Raw genomic sequence first — 10706 nt, 5'->3', positions numbered from 1 at the left:
TAACACAGCTTAATATAAGGGACACAAACACACACGTATGTATGTACATACATATATGTATGTATATATATATATGTGTGTGTGTGTGTATATATATAAATTTTGTTTGCACTCAACTTGCACAGCTGATTAAGGACCTCTGTCTGAAACATCCTGTGTTCTTTCTTTCTGTCTGTCTGTCAGTCAGTCAGTCAGTCAGTCCACAAGGTTTCCAGAGAAACAGGATGTTTCAGACAGGTCCTTAATCAGCTGTGCAAGTTGAGTGCAAACAAAATATTATATATATATATATATAAATATAAATGTTCCATGGTATATAGTGAACTCATAGATAAGCACTACATTGTAGTAAATGCGGTAAGAAAATCCATATTTATCTGACTCATGGGAAATGATTCTTGTCTTGTGCAACCACTTCCAATTTTGCATTACTCAGCAGTTTCCCCTCTCCCTGCTTTTCCTTCTCCCTCCCTCTCTCTCACACACACACACACACACACACACACACACACACACACACACACACACACACACACACACACACACACACACACACACACACACACACACACCCCTACCTCTGTTACATCTAGTTTCTTAATTATTTAGTTGATGTTTTGGTCTTCCTCAATTATTTAAAATGGTTACCAGCTGATCTGATGACTTGGCCTACTAGCTGGTCTGATGACTACTAGTCTATATGCCTCATAGGAAAACAATTATGATATTATGTGCCACATGTAACTAACAATTTAACGCATTTCTTGCACATTATTTTATCTGCTCATAATTAAGAACCAAATTAACAAAAATACCAAAAAATGAGAATCTTTTTTGTGAAGGAAAATAGGAAACTGTATTAATACATTGCATAAATATAGATAAAACAGCAACCCTAATGATCACATAAAAGGAACTGTCCATAAGGGACAAACCATGATTTCAAAATATTGTCTTCTTAATGCCATTTTCAGGAATCCCACATTACTTGTGTGTAGTAAGATGTGAGAATGACTCATCAAACTGGTGCTACTAGTCATCGTGTTAAGATGACACTATCACAAATCTCTGTAAGGATTTAAATAAACATGTTAATTAATGGATTGAAAAGCTTGAATGTCTATTTAGAAAACAGTTAAAATATGCTAAGTGGTTTAAAAACAATTTTACATCAGGTGGGATTCACCAAGTGCCTCACAAATAATATACAAGTAATGCTTAAGTCATCTGCTGAGTAATTAATTATTGCCAAGTAATTAATCAGTGATCTGATTATTTAAGTTTAACTGGATACCTTGGGGAAGAAATGCCCAATATACTAATAATAAATATTTTGCATATGTTTATTCTATGTATAAGCTATGAAATTGTTTAGCAGCTCCATTCTGAAATAAAAATGAAACTCCTATTAACAATACAATACTTGAAATGGCTTGTTCCTCTGAAATGAGACATTAAATGCTATTAGTGACAAAAGACACTTCTGCCAAAGACTTTAAATGCACACCTTGACCATAGGGTGGTAAAGAATTTAATCTGCCAACATGGATTTCTGCAGTTTAGTTTCAGTGACAGAAATATCTGGATTCATCATTTTTTCTAATGGTTGTAGAAAGTCCTGGTAGTGATACAATATATGGACAAAAGTATTGGGACACACCTCTCAATCATTGAATTCAGGTCTTACATTCATCTCCATTGCCACAGGTGTATAAAGTCAAGCACAATGCCATGCAATGTGCCTTTACAAACATTTGTTAAAGAATGTGTCATTCTGACTGAATTAGAGTGTGGTACTGTAAGAGGATGCCACAATTGCAACAAGTCAGTTCATGAAATTTCTGAGCTGAAGGTGCATAGTGTGTAAAAGTCACCAACACACTGCAGATTCAATAACTGCAGAGTTCCATTCCTCCTCTGGCATTAACATCAGCACAAAAACTGTGCACTGGGAGCTTAATGGCATGTGTTTCCATGGCCAAGCAGCTGCATTCAAGACTTACATAAAAGAAATCTTAATGCTTCTGCATACCAAGACATTATGGACAATTGTATGCTTCTAACTTTGTTGTAACAGTTTGGGGAAGGCCCGTTTCTGTTTCAGCAACACTGTGCCCCAGTACACAAAGCAAGGTCTATAAAGGCATGGTGGGTGAGTTTGATATGTTAAAAGTTGACTGGCCCACACAGAGCCCTGACGTCAATCCCATCGAACACCTTTGGAGATGAACTAGAATGGACATTGTGAGCCAGGCCCTCTCATCCAACATCAGTGTCTGACTTCACAATACTTTTCTGGATGAATCAGCAAAAATTCCAACAGGCACACTCCAAAATCTAGTAGTATGCCTTCGCCGAAGAGGAGAAGCTGTTATAGCTGCATAGGGGGGACCAACTCCATATTAATGCCTATGGATTTAGAATGGGATGTCATAATTGCTCCTGTAGGTGCAGTGTGTGGCTGTCTCAATGATTTTGTGCATATAGTGTATATTCTAATGTGTACATTTTGTGATTTTATACAAATATATAAATTAAATCTGAAATCAATCAAATGGTGAATATATATAAGCATTAATACATGCAAACTTATTGGCCTGTTAATATTAATGATAGATTAATTGAGTCTTTTTTTTTCCTCTTCTTTCTGATATTTAATTCCTGAGGTCAGAATTAAACTGTAGTCATCTAGCTCCTCTATACGTCTATGTAAAAAGACCCTTCTACGCAATATGTCCTTTTAGTGCCCTCTGGTGGGCATAGATTGCTGTGTTGGCGTCTGGGTTAAGTCGTTTGATATAAGACCTATGTTTCCATATTAGTATACATGCATCTGCGTCAGCTATATCAAAGTCCGGTTCTGGAGGGCCAGTGTCTAGCAAAGTTTGGTGAATGCTCTGCTCTGAACTCTGGCTCTCTAGCACTGTGGTGTCAACCCCTGGTCAGAGAGCGCCAGAGTCCAGTGTGGTTTGGTGATGGACCTGTTTAAATACACCTGATTGCTGTGTCTGAACTTTGCTGGACTTTATCACCCCTGATTTGTGCCATAAGAATGATATGTTGTGTTGATCCTCTTATTTATGAATAAGAAAGTTTGATAAAGGACAATCTTTCATTCAAAAGATCCTGCTAAAAGATAACACACACATACATTAAACAAAAGAATGTGCAGTAAACTGGGCTGATGTCATGCTTTTAGATCTAAAATACCATGTACACTATGACTGAAAAAGAAAGTTCATCAAGAGGCTACAAGGAAGCCACTGAATATATCAGCTGCTATACATTTCTGTTGCAGGGGTGAAGCACACAAATGTATTACTTTGGGTTTACAATGAAATCCTCAGAAAACTTTATTACCCTCATGGTTTTAGAGCAATAATAATGCATAAACATGAGATTTATTTCTGTTATAAATTTTCTGTTGATTTTGTTTAGTGAAAGTTTTATATTGGTTTTGCTGGTATACTGTTGTTTCTTGTACAGGAATGGGGGTTGGATAAAAACAATATAGGAATATTAACCTAACGTAGCCAAAAGGAACCAACCACAGTTATGGAATTTTCCATTAAGACCTTTGCCTGGTACTGAATGTTATAAAAGTATTAAAACCAAACTAAAGCCAACACCATGCAACATTCAAGGCCAACACTGCAGACATGCCATTTAAAATTTCAGCCTCAAAGGTATCAAAAGCATTTAAATATCAAAGTTATTTACTACATATGTACTAGAGAAGAACTGAGTACAGCTGAGATACTTAATAGATTCAACTGGTAAAAAAAGAAGAATCAGCAATGAATAAATGAATGGCATTTGTGACTGAATCTGTTAAACAATGTATCAGAAAAGATAGGCTGCCTGAAGTTAAAGACAAATAGGCCAAAATATAAAAATAAACATTCTTGCATTATTATTAGGCACTAATAATAAATATGATTGTTATTATTGCTGTGGTTGCTGTTTGCAATATTAGTAGTAATAGTTGTATAGGCTAGTAGTAGTACTAACAGTCTATTTTTTCTGTTTACATTATTGAATGTACAGTCGTTACTGTAAATTAAAGGGATTCTTATAAAATGCATGTCTACTTCCTCATACGCCAACAGGTATCGTAAACAAGACAATAGAAAATCCCTTCTGCACCTGACGTACTTCGGCCTATCTTAGCACACGTGACGTTGACTACCTAGGAAACGAGTTCAAGTGTTGTTATTAACGTGCCACGCCAGTAGTTAGTCTCACTAACAGACAAGCAACCTGCCTCTTGTTGAATATTGTTGAAACTATTCTTTTTCTGAACGTTTCACAGATTGATAAACGTTTGGGGAAAGGTAAGAATAGCATTGAAGTCGTTCCTTCTTTATAGTTAACCTTTTTTAATAACCTTTCTTATTCTTAAAAAATATTAGGTTGGATATCTTATTATCTTCGCTCTTACAAATTAGTAATCTAGTGTGTAAATAACTCATGATTTTCTACAGAAGTACAAGTTAGAGTCTGCTTTAATAAATGAAAGTGTCGCTTCCTCGATCCTTCGACTTTGTTTTCTCGCTTACTGTAACCTATCGTGCAGGTGCGGTTAAAATACATAGCCAATGCGGTCACTGATCAGCAACGGGATTCAGACTCATTCGAACCATACACTGTACATTGCCACTATTTCCTGGGAGGCCAGGTTCTTAACATATGATGATCCCTGCTTACCAGATATTATTTTAGATAGTGGACAGTTCTCAGCACAGTAATAGCAAAGCAATTTTGCTAATTTGATTGTTTAGTTGGTTGCTTGGATGTTTTTGTTGTTTGTTTTTTACACATCAGTATCAATACTAAGTGATACTAAGTGACACTAAGTGACAGTGGTCCACAACCTAAAAATATCCAGCCAGCAGTGGTCCTGTAGTCAGAAACTGGGTAATGATGAAGGGCTGGAGGATAGTTAACAGAAATGGTGTGTGGAAACAAATAGTTTTTAAACTATAACTACAGTGTTTCTAATAAAGTTGGAAGTGGATCTTTGTTGCTTATTTAAACTATGTGTTTTCATTTTGTTTTCTTTAGATCACATCCAGTTTACAGGATGACTTTGACTGAGCAGACTGCACAGCCCACTCCACAGGTACTATTGGTGGGTGAGAAGGACAGAAAGAGGCTCCTGGAAGTCTATGTGAAGAGAAGCCTGAGCCTAAACGATGGGTCACAGGCTCTATATCGACAAAGACGCCAACAAGGCAAGTGGGTTACCCGTGATCCACGAGATAAAAGGGATCGTAAACATTCGAGCGACTCCTCCCTTCACCTTAGTCCCTCAGATTCTGCGGATGACCTCAGTAAACATGAGGCATTGTCAAAATCTCAAACCATGAAAAAGACCCAGGTGACAAGAGAACAGCCAGATCACAAGTCTAAGCGATGGAGGAAGAACAGTGCTATCAGCAGAAACAATGGATCTTCTGCGTCCTGCAAATCTGACAGCAAGCCCCTGAAGTGGTTTTCACATTTTGAAAAGGACAAGCGTGATGGCAAACAGCAAAGCAAAGCATCTAAGACAGAGTTTGGTGACAGCACACATGAAACGTTCCTGCTGCCCCCCCTACCTAATCAAATACCCATCTCAACAGAGGCAAAGAAGCCCAAAGAGGGCAAGAAGAAGAAGAAGTCTTCAATATGGAAGCGTGTCCTGGGCTGGTTCTCCAAAGGTAACAGTGACAAGCAAGAGGTGCAAGATGAAGAGGATGACGAACATGAAGAAGCCCTCCCACCTCCCCCAACTCCTTCAGTCTCCTGTCTGCCTCTTTCTGAGGTTCTCTCTAGTGGTGAGGTCATTACCTGGAAAAAGAGAAGACAGATGCATAGGAAGACTTCACTAAAGAGACGCAGTGGGGACATTGGACTAGATAAGGCAACTGGGAGGCCACTTACACTAGACCTGTTTACTGTTGACCACAAACCCATGGTGAAATGTACGTATCCTACATGCATTTAGTGAATCTAATGTGATACTGTAGCTCATCAAAAGGTTTTTATTTAGTAAGTGACCACAGTTTCTGTAATAGGCTTAGTAAACTAGTTTATTAAATAGCACACGTAAGATCTTTACACTGAAAATCAATGCAACATCAATTATAAGGCCTAAAGTAATTTACCAGCTCATAGAAAATTCATCCAAATTTGGTTTTGCTTGTATTTACAAACACAATTTAGTTTGTAATATAAACAAGTGGCAAACCCCCAGGCAATAGAGCATTATTATGCACAGAACATTTAATGTTATATCAAATAATCATGATAGTTGTTTCAGGATCAATAATGCACAACAAAATATCTATAGACTCATAGTGCAATTATGAAATTTAGAATGAGGTTGTTTTAAAACAACTGAGATCTTATCATAACATTTCTGATATAGAAATGTTTTTAGTGTGCAGACTTCCAGTTTTATATATCCAAATGGCAAATTAATGTATCTGTTATTTTTTCTTTCAGCAATTGAAGAAGTAGAGCCCACTAACTTTTATTATGAAAAAGTATCAGAAGAGTTGCATAAGATTGTGCATGAGGTAAAGAACAGCCCCCTAGAGGACAACAGAATTTTCTGTGATACAGTTCAGCCAACAGATCCAACTGGCATGCCCAGTGAGTACTGATTATTGACTTGGGCCTAAAATAACTTTTTTATTGCATATTTATGCTGCAGTTAATTATATTTTTGACATAATTGAAATTCTGCGGAAATTTGTTAAATAAAGTGGGAGTGGGAGGCTTTTGTTATAATTACTGCAGCAAAGCCATAATATGACCTACTTTCATTATTCTTATATTTCCACAATAATAATTGTCTTGGCAGTGTCTCAAGAGGAAGTTGTTGAGAGGATCATTGCTTTGATAAAGCAGCAAGGAGACGTCATTGATTCCAAGGTGAATCTTTCTCAATTACTTATTTTCCGTTTCTGTCCTTATGATATTCACTTTAAATCAATTCAATCCACACAGCTGTTTCCCATATAGTCTATCTGAGAGCAGCTTTACATGAGTGAATACTAAAACATCTGGAAAACCTGCCATAACTGAACCTCTTTCCTCTCTTACCTCATAGCTAAAGGAAAATTCCACTGTTAGCAGTTACTTCAGCACACTCTCATACAGCTCCTTCCAGCAATTGGCAGACCAGTATGTGCAGTCGGGGGTCCCTGAGCAGAAAAGCCAGCCCCTCGTGGTAGCTCCAGAACTGGTGAAGTTTGCCTTCACACTGGACTTCACAGCCAGATTGGCTGGTCTCTCTCGCCATGCTCCAGGACATATCCTTGGCTTCGGGAACCAGTACCTCAAGGACAGGTTCACTCACCTGAGTGAGACGCATCCTCACATCTGTGACATAACAGAGGAGAAAACAGAGTCAAAGGAAAGTACCAACAAAGAAGTCGTAAGTCAGAGATATTTTTTCAAACCATGTCTTTATATCATTTGAGTTCTCTACTTCCATCAGATTTAATCAACATCTAGTCACATTATATTGGTGTTTTTTATTTTGTAATAGTTGAGGACAATAGGTGAGGTCAGTGTCAGCAACAAAATAATATAAAAGCTCCTGTGTCCTTTTTTCTTCTAGAAGGAGCATCTATTTGAAGAGAAGTGATATGAGGCACCTTATTACCTTGGCTGGGAACATGACCAAGCTTGTGAACCCTCAACTCTTAGAAACTTTGACTGATGAAAGCACTGGGAGAATGCTTTAAAGCCTTGTTATTACAGATAGTACAGTGCTTATGTAACAACACTGCATACTCTTTCAGGATAAACATGTGCCACAATCATGCAACCATAATTGAAGATGTTTGTGTTATTAGAGACAACAGGCTGACATACCACACATACACAGTGGAATGCTTCTAGTACACAACAACAACAAACTAGTATGTGTGTGTGTACCTGCATGTAGTTTTTCATAAACATTTTTGCATTTGGTTCTAATTCATAAAACCCACTACAGGCAAGAAAAGCTCTCTCACACATCGTATGGATTTCTTCTAAAGCACTAGTGTAAACCTTATGACTATCAACCCTTTCTTAACCTATCTATTGAAGTTTCCAAAAGGACTCACTAGTATTTATATTGTCAATACAAAATCAACACTTGGTATGCTATTAATGCTCACTAATGTTCACTTTATATATCTTTATGTCAAACTGTTATTGTGTATGCAGGCATACACAATGTAATAAGCAAACATTAAATATATTTTTGTAAATATGAGTTTTCTTTCTTTAATACATTTCAAGGCGAATTTCTTGTCTAGTTATCACAGGTTCCTAAAATAAATTTTGCAATAAATGATCTTTACAGAAACAGGCAAACCTGACTCAAGGACATTGTCTAATCAGTGTTCTGAGATAATTAATAGGATGTCCTTAGAAAGGAACAAAACTTTATTAAATAACATTACCTCTCATGACTGGTTGTAAGTAATCAGTACTTTAAGCAAGATTAGGCAAACCAGCCAAGATTTCAGTTTCATGCTCTACTGGAGGTCAGTGGTTCCAAAAAGGCTTTCTCTCATGTGGGTTTGCCAAAGGATGGCAGTATACCTCTAGTTCTAGGTTAAGGGTGAAGACAAAAACAGCAGATTTGGGCTTGTCATCTGTTCTGGTGCTTCACAAGAACATGCACAGAGCACTGCTATGGTTGAAAGAGCTTCCAGCCTGAGCGTGGCACCAAAGTGGAAAAGCAAGAAAGAAGAGGAGATGCTGAAAGGACAGCAGACAGAATAAAAACACCACAGAGACACAGAATAAAAATACCACAGAGACAGCAGGCATGGAGCAAACACACCACAGAGGCAGCAGGCACAGAGAAAACACACCACAGAGGCAGCAGGCACAGAGAAAACACACCACAGAGGCAGCAAGCACAGAGAAAACACACCACAGAGGCAGCACGCACAGAATACAAACACCACAGAGGCAGCACGCACAGAATACAAACACCACATAGGCAGCACGCACAGAATACAAACACCACATAGGCAGCACGCACAGAATACAAACACCACATAGGCAGCACGCACAGAATACAAACACCACATAGGCAGCACACAATAAAAATACCACATAGGCAGCAGACACAGAATACAAACACCACATAGGCAGCAGACACAGAATAAAAATACCACAGAGACAGCAGGCACAGAGCAAACACACGATAGAGACAGCAGGCACAGAGCAAACACACGATAGAGACAGCAGGCACAGAGCAAACACACGATAGAGACAGCAGGCACAGAGCAAACACACGATAGAGACAGCAGGCACAGAGCAAACACACGATAGAGACAGCAGGCACAAAGCAAACACCACAGAGGCAGGAGGCACAGAGCAAAAACACCACAGAAGCAGCAGGCACAGAGAAAAAACAACACAGACAGAGCAGGCACAGGGAATGAGCAAAGGGCAAGGAAGAAGAGGCAGTACACAACAGACAAACTAGGGGACTGCAAAATTTGTACAGACAAAAGCAGGAATGTTATAAGTACAGGGACCATCTAAAGATAACTACTATAGCTTCACAAAAAACGAACAAAAAAAAATTACTTGATTTCTTGAAAAATTCACCAATGCTAGCAAAGCTTACAAACTTGTGCAAGTGTCCATGGTAAAAATGGAGTGTACTTGTCAGAACTGTTTTATGCTTATATACGTGCATGTACCGTGTATTGAATGTTGCTCATGGCCAAGAGTTGGCAAGAATTACCTGTTCAGCAGGTGTTTTCTGAAGTGGGTCAGGGAGAAACAATACCATACCCAAACTCATATCTGTCCAAACAAGAATCTCTCTCATTAAGAAACTGCAACCTATTTAGTGATCACACACAAGAAACATGCTCATATTCACTGTTAACAACCATTTTGTGTGGCACTTTATAACAGTGTCACTCTTCCACAATACTGACAAAAGGTTAAATAACAAAGATTTGAACTCTAGCCTGTATCTGAATGAGAAAATTGCAGTAGCAAGTAAAGGGCAGGATAGAAACAAGTAGAACAGATAAGATAGCATGACGGTGTTATGGAAAGTTTAAATACCATACTGTCTTCCAGACAGTACAGAAAAAAAGCTAGAATGTGAGAGAATAGTGTTTGTTCTTCAGCATGCTGGGTATTTATTTAAATATAAAAGTTAATTACCATCTGTTTTATGAAATTCTGACAAAAAGAATAACAAGGCTGGCCAGCTTTTGACATATTAAGACATGCATTTGTGACTTTGCACACATCAATGCATGATTTATTACAGCCCTTTCTGGCAGTCCTAGAAAAAAGAAAAAAAAAACAAAAAAACTGCATAGATTTGTAAGCAAGGGAAATGGTTCTAATTGCCCACTGGTATGACACTCTATACCACGCTGGCCACACAGGCCAGACTAAGCAGCACAAATGCAGTTTCTGTCCATCTGATCATGAAGTGTAAAGTGCCTTTAAACACTTGCCTACACTCACTCTGGCAGGTTGGGGTGCACTGAGCACTTGAGTGAGATCAAATTCCACAGCAGGTTTTCGATTACTCTGGTAACTCCCTTCTCGTCAGGCATCACCTGCCCTACAAAGCCCCTACCTCATTCCTTTCTTTCATGTCAAGCTGTTCTCACAGGCTGGGTCTTCCAAACCAAGCCAAAAACAGATAAACAAATTGTTTATGGAATAGTTAA

General features: G+C 38.3%; 1 protein-coding gene across 1 annotated transcript; it reads left to right on the top strand.

Moving 5' to 3' along the window:
* Window positions 1-4272: 4272 nt before the first annotated feature.
* Window positions 4273-8190, top strand: LOC113581558. The gene is made up of 6 exons (XM_027016778.2): window positions 4273-4334; window positions 5065-5966; window positions 6490-6639; window positions 6851-6921; window positions 7100-7426; window positions 7613-8190. Exons 2-6 carry the CDS (start codon window positions 5084-5086, stop codon window positions 7637-7639), a joined length of 1458 nt encoding a protein of 485 aa, XP_026872579.2. The 5' UTR covers window positions 4273-4334; window positions 5065-5083; the 3' UTR covers window positions 7640-8190.
* The last annotated feature ends 2516 nt before the right edge of the window (window positions 8191-10706 follow it).

Source organism: Electrophorus electricus, chromosome 3 (genome assembly GCF_013358815.1).
Source record: "Electrophorus electricus isolate fEleEle1 chromosome 3, fEleEle1.pri, whole genome shotgun sequence".
NCBI classification, from domain to species: domain Eukaryota; kingdom Metazoa; phylum Chordata; class Actinopteri; order Gymnotiformes; family Gymnotidae; genus Electrophorus; species Electrophorus electricus.
The sequence above is the reverse complement of the archived record's forward strand: the minus strand, read 5'-3'. Positions and strand labels throughout refer to the sequence as shown.

Coding starts and splice junctions, on each gene's coding strand:
- LOC113581558 (XM_027016778.2), top strand. CDS start 5,084: ATGACTTTGACTGAGCAGACTGCACAGCCCACTCCACAGGTACTATTG. Junction 6,922..7,099: donor GAGACGTCATTGATTCCAAG/GTGAATCTTTCT, acceptor CTTACCTCATAG/CTAAAGGAAAATTCCACTGT. Junction 7,427..7,612: donor AAAGTACCAACAAAGAAGTC/GTAAGTCAGAGA, acceptor TTTTTCTTCTAG/AAGGAGCATCTATTTGAAGA.